The 19,744-nt window shown below is 38.4% G+C and overlaps 1 protein-coding gene across 1 annotated transcript in view; it reads left to right on the forward strand.

Annotated features, from left to right (window-relative positions):
* The window catches only part of SIPA1L1 (signal induced proliferation associated 1 like 1), a 409,883-nt gene that overhangs the window by 259,057 nt on the left and 131,082 nt on the right, over positions 1-19,744 (forward strand). The window contains exon 7 of the mRNA XM_004371003.2: positions 2,579-4,382. Within this exon, the coding sequence (XP_004371060.1) occupies positions 2,885-4,382 (1,498 nt within the window). The 5' untranslated portion in view covers positions 2,579-2,884. The remainder of the gene's footprint in view (positions 1-2,578; positions 4,383-19,744) is intronic.

The following is a 19,744-nucleotide window of genomic DNA, read 5'->3' on the forward strand; positions in this document are numbered from 1 at the left end:
GAGATGGTTGTGAAGACAAATACTGTAGTACAGGCAGTCCCAGATTACGGACAAGTTCTGATCCTAAGTCTGTCTTTAAGTCGAATTTGTACGTAAGTTGGAACAGTTAGGTACAGTTCGTATCTAACATCAGTTAATCAAATGTTTGTCTTAGTATATAGTATATGGTGTACCTTTCTATACATAAAAAAACTAACACCTTTAACATAATAAAACAGTAATAATAATATTTTGATGCACATTAAAAAGTAGTGCTCATTTGTTATTACGAACCATTGTATGTACTTTAAATTTTTTATATGATAGGCTTTCCAGGGCCTAGTTTGTAACTACCAGCTGTACTTAAGTCCAAAGTTCATAACCCGAGGACTGCCTGTAGTGATAGCCAATAACTGAGCATTTCCAAGTCCGTTATATTCATTGTGTTTAGTGCCAGGTTTTAGCTTCCTCCTACATTAGCTCTAATGTCACATATCCTGAAAAGGACAAGTCTGCAGTAAACTATATCTTCTAAGGGAAATGAAATGTGATAAGAATGAGTTTTTATCATGGTGGGGTTGGTGTGTCGGCCTTTGGAGAATGAAGATTCTGGGAATGGAAGGTGATTTATTTGAATTTCTATGAGGTTGTGAGAAATGTGGAAAGAATCTGAGTTTTGTAAGCCTCTACTTAGAATTATTATTTATACTAGTGTAAAGTATTCTCTCTTTGAAAGATGTTTCATTTGAAATACTCAGTTGTGTGTGTGTGTAGATATAAAATAGCTCATAAATTCTGGTTTGGGCTGTTAAAGGATCTTTTTTTTTGGAAATGGACTGGTGTTTACTTTGCATTTTTCATTCAGTTGGCTGGTTTTCTTTCCATTTTATGGGGAACACGTTTTGAATCTTAGCTGTGACCACATGTGTTGCCCTGCGCTGCCGTTACCATGTTATTCCACTTGAAGGTTTACAGTTGAAAGAGGAGCGTGTAAGTTCTGAAATGTAAAGGAAATTGTAGCAACTTGACAATAGAAGTATCTAGGAAGCTCAAAAGTCAGGTTTAATTAGGTAGCTCTGCACATCCATTATCCTTTTAACAAAAGATGGTGAAGAGGAGCGAGAGTGAAAACAATTGGTGCTTGTCTGAAAGGCTGCAAAGAGCAGCCCTCGGAGCCCAGCCAGAGCTCTGCCGGGCCCTGCGTTCTGCGGGCAGCTTGCATTTTTGCAACACCCCTAAATGTTCCAGCTTATAAATAGCATCGAGTCCTCTAACATGATGCTGCGTACTGCAAGAGAAATTAAAGCGGCTGCCTCTGAGGCAGGAAGCCGACTATCGAGATGCTTAATTATTGTGGAAGTAAGTGCTTGTTACCGTTGAGTGGAGAGAGCAGAGAGAGTGGGGTGTCCTCAGGGTGTCAGAGCAGTGATTTGTAGACAATGCTGCCCTGTCAGCGCTGTGCTGGTTCAGCAGCATCTTTCCAAACATGGATTTGGCAAGCATTTAAAGGCCACAGCTCGTGTAATTGGTGGAGTCTTAGAAAAAGGATCCTCTGCTTTTATTTCCAGCATGTACGCAATGATGCAGGATTTTATACTGGGGATTTGTGCTTTTTTGCTACTGACTGACGTGCTTATGAGGAAGTTCGTTTTCTTGGCTCGTCACCTAGAAGGATGTTAACAGTTCTCGGTAATCTGTTGGGAAGGAGGGAGATGTCTATGGAGAACAGTATTTTGTTCCCACTGTCTTTATAAATTAGCACTGATGGGGTGGGGTAGATTTCCATGCAAGAGGAAATGCAGGCATTTTGTTAATTAGTGAAATATTTTGAGCTTTAAGAGTAGATGAAACTAAGGAGAGCTTGAAAAAGGTGGTGGTGAATGCCGGATTCTTTCTGAAATATTCCCTGCCTGGGTAAGTAATAAGGTAGAAGAAAATACAGAAGAGTGTTAATGGATATGATGACTCCGGGAAAACCCTGTTTATTTGCTCTTGCCAACTATGTTGAGCCTTTGTAAAGAAATATAAGACAAGTATTGATTTTGAAACATGGGAAAAGTTAAAAAGTGAGTGTTGTAACATAGTAAGATTAGTTTTTAATTTGAAGTTTTGTCCATAAAACTGACTATGTTTTGCTCTAATTATTTCATTCTGTTGGTTTTGTCTTGAACTTCTGGTCAGCACAGTGATTCATGATGTTCTACATTATTAGAGGTCATTGGAGCAGGTCTTTACATGGGGTAGGAGACATGATGTCCTAGAACAAGATGCCTCCCTCCCTCTTGCTTCTGAGTTTTATGAAACAGTTGAATTAATCTGAAGTCTTAATAGTCCTTTTTTTTTGGAAACTGAATAACACTCTGCTTAATAGTCTCTCTTTTTTTTCTTTTTACATTTTAAGTGATATGGATATTATTATTAAATGCTTTAGTTTCTTCCTTTCTTTCATACCTGCTTTATTAAATATGGATGGTGGAACTATTAACCACAATCTACTGTTGAGTCTTTTATATTCACGCATCTGGTTTTGTCAATATCAGATTTATTTTTAAATGTATTTATCAAATGCTAATTCACATGGTCTTCTTCTCTCTTTTAGAGAAAGCATGGGATTATGGCAATCGCAGAGTTCCAGTAATGCAAGTTCCATTCAGTTTTTTCTGAAAGAAAGCCATCTATTTAAGTGAAGCAAAGAAACTATTGTGGATTATAATATTTTGAAGATCTGGATTTTCAGTGGTTTGAAAGTAAAGCGTCGTTCGTTTAACCTTTTAAATGAAAAAGATTAAGATCTCATGCAACTCTTACATTTTATGGAAGCTATTCTCCAAAAGGGAAGTACACATTTAAAACACAGATATGATGGTCCTTTCTGTAGGAATTTAAGCCTGATTACTTTTACATCATGACCAGCTTGAAACGGTCACAGACAGAAAGGCCTGTTGCTACCGAAAGGGCCTCTGTTGTGGGAACAGATGGCACTCCCAAAGTGCACTCTGATGACTTCTACATGCGACGCTTCAGGTCCCAGAATGGCAGTTTAGGATCCTCAGTCATGGCGCCTGTAGGGCCCCCTCGAAGTGAAGGCCCTCACCATATAACCTCAACCCCCGGAGTCCCAAAGATGGGGGTTAGGGCAAGGATTGCAGATTGGCCCCCAAGAAAGGAAAACGTGAAAGAATCTAGCCGTTCAAGCCAGGAAATAGAAACCTCAAGTTGCCTTGAGAGCATGTCCTCCAAAAGCAGTCCTGTGAGTCAGGGAAGTTCTGTTAGCCTCAATTCCAATGACTCAGCTATGTTAAAAAGCATACAGAACACGCTGAAAAACAAGACGAGACCGTCGGAGAACATGGACTCCAGATTTCTCATGCCTGAAGCCTATCCCAGCTCCCCTAGAAAAGCTCTTCGCAGAATACGGCAACGGAGCAACAGCGATATCACCATAAGTGAACTTGATGTGGATAGCTTTGATGAATGTATTTCACCCACATATAAGACTGGACCATCACTGCACAGGGAATATGGTAGCACATCTTCAATTGATAAGCAGGGAACATCTGGAGAAAGCTTTTTTGACTTGTTAAAGGGCTACAAAGATGACAAATCTGACCGAGGTCCAACCCCAACTAAGCTCAGTGACTTTCTCATTGCCGGTGGGGGCAAGGGGTCTGGTTTCTCCTTGGATGTTATAGATGGGCCCATCTCACAAAGGGAGAACCTCAGGCTCTTTAAGGAAAGGGAAAAACCACTCAAGCGACGTTCCAAGTCTGAAACTGGAGACTCATCCATTTTTCGTAAACTACGCAATGCCAAAGGTGAAGAACTTGGAAAGTCGTCGGATCTTGAAGATAACCGATCAGAAGACTCTGTCAGGCCTTGGACGTGCCCTAAGTGCTTTGCCCACTACGATGTCCAGAGTATATTATTTGACTTGAATGAGGCAATTATGAATAGGCACAATGTTATTAAGAGGAGAAACACCACCACAGGAGCTTCGGCCGCTGCTGTGGCATCCTTGGTCTCTGGACCTTTGTCCCATTCAGCCAGTTTTAGCTCCCCCATGGGCAGCACAGAAGACCTGAATTCCAAAGGAAGCCTCGGTATGGACCAGGGAGACGATAAAAGCAACGAACTTGTAATGAGCTGTCCATATTTTCGGAATGAGATTGGTGGAGAAGGTGAAAGGAAAATCAGCCTGTCAAAATCAAATTCTGGTTCTTTTAGTGGATGTGAAAGTGCCTCCTTTGAGTCTACCCTTAGCTCCCATTGCACAAACGCCGGAGTGGCAGTTCTTGAAGTGCCCAAGGAAAACTTGGTGATGCATCTAGATAGAGTGAAAAGATACATTGTGGAACACGTGGATCTTGGTGCATACTATTATAGGAAATTTTTCTATCAGAAGGGTGAGTGGAGAGCTTTTACTTTTAACTTTTATTTTGCTGTACTTAATGAAAAAAGTAGAGTCTGTATATTAAGTTTTTTAGCAGTGTGACCTAAGACTTGCATGAATTCTGTATCTTTCTTGATGATAAAATAGTTAAATAGCTCTTTGCTGCAATTTTTTTGCATTTTGGGGGTTAATTCCCCCTTTCAGGTATAAAAATGTCTTTTGTGTATTAAATATTATTGATTTTTTAAAAAACTTTGATTTAGTGGATGAAATTATAGTCACTGTTGTGTAGGAGACTTACTGTATACCATCTTTATGGATAAATGTCTTCATTTAATCATTTGAAAGTATAAAGCTGAAAATATTTTAAATATAGCTTTTTGTTAAGGATTACAAAAACAATTAGAATGCTATCTTTCATTTATTGTGTGCTTTTACAGTTAGTACAGGACAATTTCTTTTTCATCGCAAAGTTTTCATCAGTAAATGGAAATTATAACACATTCCTGTCCATTTCAAGGAGCTTTTGTGAAAATTAATTTTGTAACTTGACAAAAGTCACAGAGACAATGAGTTTCAGAACCAGAAGTCAAATCTAGGTCTTCTGGGGTTGAGTAAAAAAGGCCCTGAAGAGATAAGCGCTGTTAACATGTTGATGACTTTGTTTCTAGTCACTTCTTTTTTGTGGGGAAAATATATACATATATTGTTGAGATTATACTTTATATACAGTTTTATCTCATACTTTTAAGAAAGGCCCTTTTGATTTGTTTAAAAAGTAGCATAAATGTAATCTTAAGCACTTTCTAATAGTGTTTTTGAGGAGCATTATTTATTGAGGAATGAGTTTAGGTCATACAGGTACTCAAGCTAGAAAACAGGATGATTCCCGAGAAGGACATATACCTGCTGTCCCATTAGCCAGCTTAGTCATCTCTGCAGCCAGGTGAAGGTAGACCTGTGGTGAGAGGCTCCCTGTCTGCAAACTACTCAAGTGACGTTTTAATTTCCCACCTACTGTTTTCAGATTTTGGCTCTTATTTAGATATATTCTGAATAAAATTTAGTTTCATATCTAGCTCTCACTAGAGGAGCCCTGGTGGCACAGTGGTTAAAGTGTTTGGCTGCTAACAGAAAGGTCGGTGTTTGAAGCCACCAGCCACTCTGCAAGAGACAGATGTAGGAATCTGCTTCCATAAAGATTACAACCTTGGAAACCTTATGGGGCAGTTCTTCTCTGTTCTATAGGGTCAGTATGAGTCAGAATCAACTCGACGGCAGTGGTTTGGATTTTGGTTTTGGTTTAGGTGTATTCTGAATGAAATTTAGTTTCATATCTAGTACTTATTATAACTTTATAACATTGTTCACTTAAGATAAAATTTATCTTAAAGTATTAAATGATGAACCTCATCATGGAAATTTAATGACCAACAGAATCTTGTCTTATTCATAAATATCCATGTCTCATTCCTAAATATCGATGGCATGGGTCCTAGGATCAATTTAATAATAAAAATTCCAATTTCATTTTTTCAACAATCTTTATTTTCTCAGAATAATTTTCCAGAGTTCAGATTTTAGAAATCACTTTTTCTTACACTGTCCATTAGGATGTAGGGTTTCTCAGCCTTGGCGCTCTTGGCCTTTGGGGGCAGATAATTCTGTATTGAGAGGGGTTATCCTGTGCATTCTAGGATGTTTAGCAGCATCCCTTGCCTCTACCCATTAGATGCCGATAGCTCTCCCTCCCCCAGTTTTTTCAACCCAAAATGTCTCTAGACCTTGCCAAATGCCTTCTAGGTGGTAAAATTACTCTCTAGCAGAGAACCACTGCTTTACTTTACCTGGGGAAATTTTCTACAGGTATTTATTTCTGAGCTGTCTGTAGGTTGAGGCTATCTTGTTAAAAACTGACACTGACATTGAATCAAACGTAGGAGAGAACATATTAGTTATAACGTTATTTATGTAGTGGGGGTACTTTTTTCCTATTAGGCAATATAATCGTAGTAATAATAAATATTTTTGAGCACTTAATTAGGCACCAGACAGTAGGCTAAGCATTTGACATGACATGTATTTTCTCATATCAACTTCTCAGTGCCCAGTGAAGTAGATACTATTATTAATCTCATTTTTAAGATGAGAAAACTGGGGCCTAAGTAGTTAAGTGATACAGTTATAGATCTAGTAAGTGGGCAACCAGGATTTTCTGTCTTTGATCTGTCTGACTAGAGTCCTTGCTCTTAACCCCTGTGCTATGCTCTCTACTGTATTAGACTGAAGGGAAGGGGTGTATTTTAATGTTTAAATATGGTGGACATTTGTTTATCTTTCAAAAGTATGCAATAAAAATTTGAACACGTATATTCCAGAGTAATCCTGCTTAGATCATAAAACCTCATAAATTTAAAAGCCACTAATCCAAAGTAGTTCCTCATCTGAAGCATGGAAAAATCCTCTTACTCAGCGTGATTGGAACTAGTTAATTATGAATATATCGCTAAATTTAAGGAATCATTAAAAAAAAATTCTGAAGATTTTCATTTTCACTAAAACATTTAAAAATATACTTACTAAACTCTAGTGAGGCCAAGGGTATTTCTTCAACAGTGATTCCACCATTTTGAATTCTACATGGTATTAATAGCATAAATACAAGAGCAAAAGCATAGACATTAGCAAAGCAGTGTGAGTACAGATTCTTAGATTTCATGTATTTTTTCTCCTCATTTTAAGTTGTTTTGCCCACATCTAATCCAACAACTTTCTTTTTAGTGACACGTCTTTGTTCTTTTCAATGTCTTCAGCTTAGCTTTTTGTTTTTTTTTTTAATTGTACTTCAGGTGAAGGCTTACAGAGCAAATAGTTTCTCATGAAACAGTAGTACACATATTGTTTTATGACATTGGTTAACAACCCCACAACATGTCATCCCTCTAACTTCTCAACCTTTTATGTGAAAATACACATAGCCAAAGATACAACATTTCAAAAATTTCTGTATGCACAGTTCAGTGACATTGACTATGCTCTTCCAATTGTGCTGTTATTCTCACTTAAGATGAAGGCTTACAGAACAAAATAGTTTCTCATTTAACAGTTACTACAAATGTTGCCGTATGACAATGGTTAACAATCTCACAACACATCAACAATATCCTTACTCAACCTTGGGCAGCTTAGTTTTTATAGAAACAACATATCTTTAGTCTCATATTTCATCAGCTTTCATAATATTTAATTAAATTTTATTGTTACAGTAACAAGTCAACTGACATAAATAGGTTTGGGATGACACAGTTGACTCTTTGTCAGCATACAGTCCAGCTGGTGGGAGCAGAAAGTGTGTGTGTCACTAGAGATTGCCTGCTCTTCCAGACATCCAGTGTGCATTAGACATTCATCAGCATGGTTTTCAGAAGGAATGGAGAACAGTAGGTAATGCAGAAAGTTGATCCAGTGAAAGTCAGTTACAGAGTGCACTTCCTAGAATAGCTTATTTTGTGCCAAACAACGTAGAATTTTCAAATCAGGTAGGTCATTATTATAATATGATAATATACTACAAATTACAGCAGTGGATAACATCATTTGAAGCATAAGTTAAGCCCCCTAGAGTGTAACTATGTTAAAATATTTTATAAGTCTATACTTTTAAAAAAATCACAGTATAAAATATAATAATTCTTTTAATACAACTTTTAATGTACAGTTTTGCTTCACTGTTATGAATGCACTAGCTCATTTTCCTAACCAGAACCTTAAAGCAAGTCATCCTGTCGAAGGAACACATCATTGTCAGATATAATTCCTCCAGCAACACGGCATAGCAGTACTGACCTGGTTGTCAGCTCAGCCTCTTCCTTACCAGATATTTTCCTTTCTGTTTGTTTAATGCATTCCTGACTTCATGGTGACTCCATCACTGGAAAAGAATTCACTTTACTGAAGTTCACTGTACAGCCAACACAATATGTAAAATTTAATTGTTATTGGCTGATGAAGTCAAACTATTGAATATTACACTGTTTTTATAAACATCATCATTATTTTCCACCATTTAAACTAAGTTCGTTGGTGGAAAGATGCTGGAGCAATAGATTAACCCATTGTTTACACTTAGTGAAAAGAAGCAGAACACTATTAATCCTCTTCTTTCCAGCTCTTTCTCCTGCCCACTTCTCTCTGCCATTTTGTTAGCGTGTGATCTTATATTGAGACTCACCAGAATTAAATAACACTAATAATATAGCTGACATTTATTGTGCTGTTACTTAGTGCTTCGTGTAGACCTGCTCACTGAATGCTCAGAGAACCCCAAGGTGAACCCGTCATTGTATAGAAGTCCAAGTGATCCAACCACACCTCCTTAGAGAGCACAGACTAAGCAGTAGGGCAACAGTAAAGTTAATATGATCTTCTTGCTTTGAGTGTGAATATATTTTACATTTAGTTTTTATTTAGTCACAATGATGAAAGTACCAAGGTAACTTATAAGTGGAAAATACTAAGTTACAGGATAATTATGATGCTGCCTGTAGCTGATATGGCTTGTTAAGGAGGGGCCTTTTTCGTAGCCATTACTCGCCTTATTTTCTGTGGCCATACAGGACTTTCCAGTTTGCACTGAGTGCACTGCCTATGACGCACGTCCTCCCTGAATCCTTTCAGAGAGATGTGTTAATAGAAGCCAGAAGAGCCCATAGGTTACCTTAGCAGTGGCGTTTGTTGCTCCATTGATCAGCAGTGTTGGTAGGCTTATTTATATGCTAGGTGAGGTATCCCTCTCAAAGTCAAGCTCTTGAAGATGCTGTGATAGGGAAGGGCCTCCACCTACTGCTGAGTGACCAGGGGAAGCTGTCTTTTTCTGGTCTGGAGCTCATTGAAGAATAGTTTCCCACTTCTGAAAAAAGAAAAAAAAAAAAATGCTTATACACTTAATTATTCTTCTGAAAACTTTAAGTCACCCAATTTGACTGTTCTTACAATCCCTGTCCACCTTTTTCGTCATCCCATACCTCCACCTCTCCCCACCCCAACATATACACATAAAAATCAGGTTCAGCCATATGCTGGGCTGCACGGTTAGTTGACGATACAACATATTGGATTTCAGTTGCTATTGTAATGTTGGAGCCTTGGTGGAGCAGTGGTTAAGAGCTCAGCTGCTAACCAAAAGGTCAGCTGCTAACCAAAAAGGTCGGCAGTTCGAATCCACCAGCTGCTTCTTGGAAACCCTGTGGGGCAGTTCTACTTTCTCCTGTAGGATCACTATGAGTCGGAATCAACTTGGCGGCAATGGGTTTGGTTTGGTTTATTGTAACGTCAGATTTTCTTTCTTTACCTCTTCTTACTCTCTTCTAATCAGCTATCTTTTAGCTTGTACGTTTGAGTTTGTACGTTTCTTTAGAATGTGCAAACTTAAAATTCGTTTGTGCTTGAAATGACTGCTTTATCACTCTGATACATTCCCAATTTTGTTACGAAGAGCTATTCTTCCAAGTTTTGGACTGTTAAATGAGCATCATTAAGTAGATTTTATAAGTTTTAGTGGATCATTTTACAGTATACATAGAATGTCAGGGAATGCCATTCAGCTGAGTATATTTATAAAGATCTGTGCTTATTTTATTGATGTGTTCTTTTTCTTTTTTAATCTGTCTGTAAGGATAGCAACATTAGACTTGAGGACAGTAGTATAGGATGCCTTACAATTCATAGTTCTTTAAGGATAATTATTCTGTGTTTAGTTTTTTGATGTAGACAGTTGTATATTGCAGGTAAGTGATGAACTTTTGAGTCAGCGAGTCTTTATTCTGCATTACTGAAATGTTATACTCTACATGCCTCTTAAACTTAACAGTTAATTTCTTCCAAAATTAATAGTGAAAGATTTTATGCATGTATAATAATTTGTTTTATTGCCCTTGCCTTTTTTTTTTTTTTTGAGATTATATAAACTGTATATGATTTATTTGAAGGTGGTTCTCTTAATTATATATCCCTCTACATGGAATCAAATATATGTGTGTGTGTGTATGAAAGATTATTTTCTTTCCTTTGCCTTTAATTAGGAAGTTAAGTGGATTAGATATGTGGAAATGAATACTGGGTTTCTTCCTCCAATAAAATAAAATAATGTGCAATCCTTATAGTTATATTTTTTTCTAGACTTGTTGTTATTAGATACTGTTGAGTCAATTCCGACTCATAGTGACCCTATGTACAACAGAACAAAACTCGGCCAGTCCTACACCGTTGTCACAGTCGTTGCTATGTTTGAGCTTGTTGCAGCCACTGTGTCAATCCATCTTGTTGAGGGTCTTCCTCTTTTTTGCTGACCTTCTACTTTATCAAGCATGATGTCCTTCTCCAGGGACTGGTCTCTCCTGATAACATGTCCAAAGTACATGAGATGAAGCCTTGCCATCCTCTCTTCTAAGGAGCATTCTGGCTATACTTCTTCCAAGTCAGATTCATTTCTTCTTCTGACAATTCGTGGTATATTCAGTATTCTTTGCCAGCACTATAATTCTTTTCTAGACTAGATACTGTAAATCAAAATGATATACATAGTATTTTATTTTATTTAGAAAATGTTCTGAGCCAAGAATGGGATCCATAACTTTTCATGGCAACAAACACAAAGATTATACTTAACCTGTATGATATAATATTCTAATAGTTAAACACTAGGCTGCTAACTGAAAGTCAGCAGGTCGAACCCCTCAGCCGTTCCCCAAGAGAAAAGACCTGGCGATCTGCTCTCATAAGATTACAGTCTACAGCATAGGAAGCCCTATGAGGCAGTTCTCCTCTGTCCTATGAGTTGGCATAGACTTGACGGCACACAATAACAGCAATAACGTTGATTTAAATTAGGGTAGTAAGACCAAGAATCAGAATACCAGTCTTAATTCTGTCTCTGATGACCTTCTGACCTTGAATAACTTACTTTTTTTGGACTAAAGTATCTATGTCTTAAAAAGTCCACAGTTCTATAATTCTCTTAAATTACAGTTTGTGTGTTGTGATATCACAGTAGTAGAGTAGTCCTATTGATGATGATGGTGATGATGTTGATACAAGTTAACATTTATATATTACTCACTGTATGCCAGGCAGTGTTCTGAGTGCTTTACAAATATTTATTCATTTCAACTTCGCAACAGCCGTATGAAGTATGTACTATATTTTTAATCACCATTTTATGATGAAGACGAAAGCTTGGCAATTTGCTAAAGCTCCTTAGCCTTAGTAAGTGATATAGCCAGCCAGTCTGGCTTATTTTCTTTCTTCATAATTCCTACATTCCATTGTATTTTCTGCCACAAATCAGAAGGTAGAGGAGCACCATGATGCTTATAGTAGAGCATCTTAGAAAATGGCCGTGCATTAGGATCAGCTGAGTAGGTGTCTTAGTTATCTAGTGCTGCTGTAATAGAAATACCACAAGTGGATGACTTTAACAAACAGAAATTTATTCTTTCACAGTTTAGAAGTCTGAATTCAGGGCATCAGGTACAGGGGACGGCTTTTTCTGTCTGTTGATTCTGAGGGGAGGTCCTTGTCATCAATTTTCCCCAGGTCTAGTAGCTTCTCAGCACAGAAGCTGGGTCCAAAGGGCATATTCTGCTCCTGGCTCTTCTTGCTTGGTGGTAATGAGGTCCCTTTCCTCTCTGCTCACTTCTCTCTTTTATATTTCAAAAGAGATTGACTCGCATACAACCTAATCTTATAAGTTGAGTCCTGCCTCATTAACATAACTGCCTCTAATCCTGCCTCATTAACGTCATACCCATTGCCCTCAAGTTGATTCCGACTCATAGTGACCCTATGGGACAGAGTAGAACTGCCCCATAGGGTTTCCAAGGAGCGGCTGGTAGATTCAAACTGCTGACGTTTTGGTTAGCAGCCAAACACTTAAACCACTGCACCACCAGGGCTCTATTAACGTCATAGAGGTTAGGATCTGAAGGGATCTGGGCTTTCACATTGCCTGAGCCATCTCAGTTCAGAGGTTTATGGAAGTTGGCTAAGAGGACATGTACCTCAGCAGCTTCTTGATATGTTTTATTTTATAATCCAGTTACACTGTCAAAAGGCCACATTAGCAGAAACATTTTTATTCAAGGTCATAAGAAAATCCAGTAATATAAAACGGAGTTTGCTTTTGCAACAAAACCGGTGCTAAAAACATCATCCGTTATGTCATTCAGCAATCTCTTTAGAAAGTTCCATTTGAGAAATTTATTTTAGAATTCCATGCCAGGAATTGTTTTCTGGTAGCTTCCAAATGCTGGCCTTTCTGAATATTATATATATGTTTATGTATCAAAATATATCTGTGTATATTTTACATATATTAATATATATTTTACAAATATATATACTTCAAACTGTATGTCTTCTTTTATCTCAGCTCCCAGAACCAAATTTGATGCTCAACTATATATCCTTCATTATTAGCATATTTGCTTCCACTTTCATCTTTAATTTTCCCATTTCTCTTTCATTAGCATTATTTATATAGCCTTTATAATTCCTGACCTCGGAAAGTTCTTTTTGGAAAGGTGCTAAGTATACATTTATATCCAAATGAAGTACCTTTACTCCCAGGCTGTCTCCTCAGTTCTAGCTACATTTCCCACCAGCTGTTATCTGCCTTCATTTGGATGGCCCATCTAGTTGGCATCTCCAACCTGTGAGCAAAAATTTTGAGTTCATCATTTTTCTTCCTAAACAAGGTCTTCATCGTTACTGCTCTCCTTCTGTAAATGTACTTATGTAGCACTTCCTATTGCCAGGCACTATTCTAAGTGTACAAATGCTTATTCATTTTAACCTCACAACAACCCTATGAGGAAGTAGGTACTGTTTTTATCTGTGTTGCGTGATGAAGACTAAGGCATAGACATTTTCCAAATACAATAGCCTGTAAAATTATTTAACTGAAGATCTTACTGAAATCTCACCAGTTTTCACCCCTATATCCTTTTTTGTCGTAAAATCCTATTAAGGATCCCATGTTGCCTTTAGTTATTTCCTCCTTAGTCCCCTGCAGTCTGTAACAGTTCCTCTGTCTTTCTTTATCTTCCATGATCTTGACACTGTTGAAAAGTATTAATCATTCAATTTGGGTTTGTCCGGTGGTGTCACATGCTTGTAGTGAGGTTATGTGCTTTTGATGAGAGAACCACAGAAGTGATGTGCCCTTCTCAGTGCATCATTTCACAGGGTTCATGACACTGACTTTGCTCACCTGGTTAAGGTGGTATCTGCCAGGTTTCTCCACTGTAAAGTTGCTATCTTTCCCCCCTGTAGTTAACAAATATTTATCAGTGTGTTGATCAAGTTACAATAGTAAAAATAAAGTCTCAGTAATAGAGTTTGGGCCTTTGGATATCCATTGGTGGTACTGGTGAATTTCCACAAAACCACCACAGCCACACACAGACTTGTTTGTGGTCTCATTTCCTGAAAAGAGAGGAAAAGGAAATGCAATATATCATTTGGTATCTGGAGTGTAACATGAAGCCATACACACAGAGGGCCCTCACTGCCTCCACTTGATTGTGTAAATAATAGAGACACTGGACCCTCAACTCCATAAATCTTACACTTTGCATCATTCATTTGGGAAACAGTTCCTGAGCCTGCCTAATCAGTGGTCCTTGCCTTGAAGGAATGCTTAGACTGGTTATGATCAATGGATCTAAGAACGTCATGTGCAGAAACAAGGGGTGCTGGGTGACTCAGAGCAGGGGGAGTGCACCTGCATCCTTAGCAAGGACAGGGTTACAAAGGCTTCACAAGCCTAAAGCACAAACAGGTGCATGTCAGGTGGTTAATCCCAGAGGCAGAGAGAAGCACCAGTTCCAGTGCAAGCTCTGGATGGGGAAGGATAGGCAGCTGGATCTAGAGTGGAATTCAATATAGCCCTCCCAACTGGGGCAGCTCTATGGCTTTCTGTCCTGCGCCTATTACTCTATAGAGACATCTTGCTGTTGAGAGGTTGTACTGTTTTTTCAGAGCTGGCCCTTGGCCTCTCATGTAAGGGAGGCCTGCTGAGGAAAGAGACCACAGCTGCAGGGGGAACCCGAACCACCCACATTAATCCGTCTCCACCTTTATTCATAAATGCGATAAACAAAGATCACCAGATAGCTAAGGAAAACCAATAGCGTGAAAGAGAAAGAAAAACAGGAAACACAACTGAGAGTAGATACAGATAATTCAAGGAAAAGAATTTTAAAGAATTTTTAAATAATACCAATGAGGAGATGCTATTATGAAAGATAAGAACAGGAAAAACGAGTTCCTGAGGATTAAAAATACGGCTGCTGAAATAAAATTCAGTGGTTGGACTGAATAATAAATCAGACAAGGCTATACATCAGCCCTTTATCCAGAAGACAAAGTGGATGAATACAGAACAAAAATACAAAGAAATTAAAATTATAAAAGAAAAAAATGGAGGATAAATTTAGGAGTTCCAGCATCCATCTAAATAGGGTTCCAGACAGAATTGTAGATGATAAAATACTTTTTTTTTTAATCAGAAAAAAATTAAGGCTCAATAGTTTCTCTGTTGTCTTAATTGCACTGATTGTAGACTGTAAACACAATGAAGGTAGAGGTATGTCTGCTTCTGTTCTCCACCATCTCATCAAGGCACTGTAACTGGCACAGGATAGATGTTTAATAATATTATGAATAAGTGAATAAGTAGTTGAATATACAGATGTTATTTTTATTTTTAAAACTACTTTAAAAATATGAAGGACACTCTCGTTAGTAAACAAGTTAATAAATTGTGTGTGTGTGTGTGTGTGTGTGTGTTTAAGAAAAGATACAGACAAATACCAGTCAAGTTACTGGAATTAGGAGAGGCGTTCATTTCTGTACTCTGTATTACTAATTTTTATAATAAGCATATGTATAGACCTTGGCTGCTAACCAAAAGGTCAGCAGTTCGAACCCACAAGCTGCTCCATGTGAGAAAAGACCTGGTGATCTGCTGCCGTAAGGATTACAGCCTAAGAAACCCTGTGGGGCAATTCTACTCTGTCATATAGGGTTGAGTTGGAACCATTATGAGCCCTCTATGAGTCGATGGTCAACCATTTCAGGAGGTAGCATTTGATCAAGAACTAATGGTATTGAAGGAAGAAGTCCAAGTTGCACTGAAGGCATTGGTGAAAAACAAGGCTCTAGGAATCAGGTGAGATGTTTCAGTAAACAGATGCAACTCTGCAAGTGCTCACTCGTCTATGCCAAGAAGTTTGAAGACAGCTACCTAGCCAACTGACTGGAAGAGATTCATATTTGTGCCCATTTCAAAGAAAGGTGATCCAACAGAATGTGGAAATTATAGGGCAATATCATTAATATTGCATGCAAGTAAAATTATGCTGAAGGTCATTCAAAAGTGATTGCAGCAGTGCATCCACAGGGAACTGCCAGAAATTCAAGCTGGATTCAGAAGAGGATGTAGAATGAGGGAGATCACTGCTGATGTCAGATGGGTCTTGGCTGAAAGCAGAGAATACCTGAAAGATGTTTACCTGTGTTTAATTGTGCAAAGGCATTTGACTGTGTGGATCATAACAAATTATGAATAACAATATGAAGAATGGGAATTCCAGAACACTTAATTGTGCTCTGCAGAACCTATACATAGGCCAAGAGGCAGCCATTCCAACAGAACAAAGAAATACTGCATAGCTTAAATCAGGAAAAGCGTGCGTCAGGCTTGTATTGTTTCACCATACTTATTCAATCTGTATGCTGAGCAAATAATCCAAGAAGCTGGACTACATAAAGAAGAACACAGCATCAGGATTGGAGGAAGACTCATTAACAACCTGTGATATGCAGGTGACACAACCTTCCTTGCAGAAAGTAAAGAGGACTTGAAGCACTTAGCGATGAAGATCAAAGACTACAGCCTTCAGTGTGGATTACACCTTAACATAAAGAAAACAAAAATCCTCACAACTGGACCAGTATGCAACATCATGATAAACAGATAAAACATGAAAATTGTACTGTATGCAGTTGTAAATATGACATGGTGGAGGTATCATACCTCCCCTTCTAACTTCACCAGGGGAAAGGAGAATCATTAGCAGCATGGACAGCCCATGGCTGATTCCTGTGAAGTGGAGGTCAGCCGTACCTCCACTCTCCAACTTTTTTTGCCAATTCTGGCACCAGCCGTCCCTCCCATGGCATTCTGTATTTCTCTGCTGGGTTTGATAATTCATTGCAGTGACCACACAGAACTCACAGACCATACTCATGATTATGAGGTTTTATTAGGAGACTATAAGGTTGATTCAGGATCAGGAATGACTCAGGTTATGTTTCTTCAATCAGGACAGCCTCTTCTCATCCATGTCCACAGGCAGGCCTCTCTTTGGCCCTTGGCCCCTCGACCCCTCAGCCTGGCCTCTGCCCTGCTTGGGCAAGTATTACAAAGCTCTTTAGCTTCACTGATAAGTGCCCAGAGCCACCTCACTCTGCCAGGAAGCCTCAGCCCAAAGGCGCTTAGCTCTCTAGCTCAGTTGGTCGGCAAGCCTAGGTCTGCCACGTGCCCAGAGACACTCCACTCCAACAGCAAGCCACTCCGCTTTCTTGTTCCATGGGCCGGGAAGCCCACTGCACCGTTGTCTCTTGCCAGTCTCCTGGTTCTGCTGCCTCTGCTGCTGCCGTTTCTCTGCTGCTGCTTCTCACCATCTCTTGCCATCTCCAGTGTTAACAACTCTCTCTGTCTGTGTCTAGGAGGCTCTCAGTGCAGGGATCCTGGGTCCATAGGAAGCACTCCACTCCTAGCTTTTTTTCTGGGTGGTAGTGAGGTCCCCCCTTTCTGCCCCTGGGGTGCCTCATTTTAAGCCTAGCGGGATGGCAAAACTGACCAATCCCCTTGTTAGGGTTCCATACATTGTATTTTCATGTTCCCACTCCCACAAGCGTGTCATGCACCTTATCTGTATTATTACCAAGCTGTCCAGTCCCTTTGGTGGGCCACAAGCACCTCATCCGCATAGTCTTACTCAGTCATTTGGTGGGAGCTGCAAGACCATGGCAAGAAAGGCCATCTAAAAGCGATCCATTGCACCACAGTAGTTATGCAAGATGTTAGCACTGGGGAAATTGGGGGAAGATTACATATGGAAATTCCCTGTGCTGCTTTTGCAACTTTTCTGTAAGTCTAAAAGCATTAAAAAATTAAAAAATAAATAAACCTTTGGGTACAGTTAATAACCATAGCTAACATGTGAGCCATCCACATGTAAACCTGATGGGAATGTTTGCCCAGTTTCTTGTATCAAGGATACATCAAAACAACTATCACGCTTACTGCCATATTCCAAAGAATGTCTCTGTGCTTTGTTTTGCAGTCTCAAGGAAATGAGGGCCGTTTAGGTCTATTATTTCAGTACAGGTTGATGATATATAATAAAGCCTGCAAACTATATCTTGAAATAATTTCTCATTGTAACTCCAGATACCAGTGAGCACCTATCCTGAGCAGTAAAATTTGGTGCTCAAAAAATACTTGTTTCATTGTATCAGTGTCTTCGCCATCCTGCTCATGGAACCCCTTTCTCTGTATAGGAAGCCATTCATCTGAGCTTCATAGCAGCAAGAAGAGACATGTCCTTATTTCATTCAAGTCAAGGGTGGAAGAAACATTAGTTGAAACAGCCTCTGCAATTCATAGTCAGCAGATATGCTGTGGGTTTGGGACACACGGCATGGTCTTTGCCCTTGTTGACAGCAGTGACTTCTGCCTTGTCTGAATTTTCAGCTGTCTCTGAGGACTTTCTTCCAAATCCTTCAAAAGCATTTTATGTAGGAAGACAACCTGCTGTGATATCTCTGGTAAGGGGGTACAAAGAGTGTTTTAAATATAAATAAATTGAGTTGTTGCTGCTGTTGTTGGCTGATATCGTGTCAACTCTGACTCATAACAACCTTATGTATAGTAGAACGAAATGTTGCCTGGTCTTACGCCATCCTCATGATCATGAGCATGTTCAAATCCATCGTTGTGGTTCTTGTGCCGGTCTCACCAGGGGTCTCCCTCAACCTTGCTGGCCCTCTACTTTACGAAACATGATGTCCTCTAGCAGTTTATCTCTTCTGAAGGCGTGCCCAAATCAAGCAAATCAGACAATATTCTGTTGTGATCCATAGGGTTTTCATTTGTTAATTTTTGGAAGTAGATTGCCAGGCCTTCCTTCCTAGTCTGTTTTAGTCTGGAAGCTCTGCTGCAACCTGTCCATCACGGGTAACCCTGCTGGTATTTGAAATGCCAGTAACAGAGCTTCCAGAATCATACCAACACATACGCCACCACAGTACGACAAACTAATAGACGGAAAATTGAGTTAGAGATAGATTTTTCATTGTGATCACTTGCATTTGGATATTAAATATGGTTTTCTTCTGAGATGGCATTTTAATTGGTATTAACTAACGTGAAAAGTAAAGAATTGCATTAATATGCATGGTTTTTGCATTTTCTTTATAATCATTGGCCATTTGTACACAAATACATTTTTATACTTTAAAAATTTTCCAATGATAAAAGTTGTGTATGTTCATTATAGAAAAATTAGAAACCATAGAAAAAATTTTTTAAAATTTACCTCATAAGATTAATAGTGATTTTATTTCTGTCCCGTTAAAGAAATACATATTCATTTTTTAAATAAAATAAGGATAATTAAATACATTTTTATATTTTTCAGTGGTTCTGTAATTGATTTCCATAATTGCCATCATTTAAGTTTTTCAACTTCGGAAATTCAGGTTTTTCTCATTTCTCATTATTATAAATAATGCTTACATCAGATATTCTTAACTTTTTTTGCCTTCTGGGCCCCTTTGGCACTTTGGTGAAGCCTATGGATTCTTCTTAGAATAGTATTTTTAAATGCATAAGGTAAAAATGCAAAGGAAACACAACTATATTGAAGTAGAATTGCAAAGTGTTTAAAAATTTGTGGTATAGTAATATGTGTGTTTTTTTCCCCACAAATCTAATTATTTCTATAAGATAGAGCCCTATAAATGAAATGGTGGGAACTTTACAGAAACCTTGATTTTTATTGCCAAATTGCTCTTAAGAAAGCTTAGAGCAGAAAAACGCATTGGTATGTTTAAGAGTGCATAGCTTAATACTCTCTTGACTACTTTGAATATTCACTGTTTTATACTTGAATATTTATTATGAACCGAAACAGATACTACATTTCTTTGATCACCAACCAGTAAGGTTGAATTTTTTAAAGTATAATTATAGACCATTTGTTATAGATTTATTATAGCCTGCTATCATTCTGCTACTCTTAACTT

The sequence above is a fragment of the Trichechus manatus genome, unplaced genomic scaffold (genome assembly GCF_000243295.1).
Source record: "Trichechus manatus latirostris isolate Lorelei unplaced genomic scaffold, TriManLat1.0 scaffold00010, whole genome shotgun sequence".
NCBI classification, from domain to species: domain Eukaryota; kingdom Metazoa; phylum Chordata; class Mammalia; order Sirenia; family Trichechidae; genus Trichechus; species Trichechus manatus.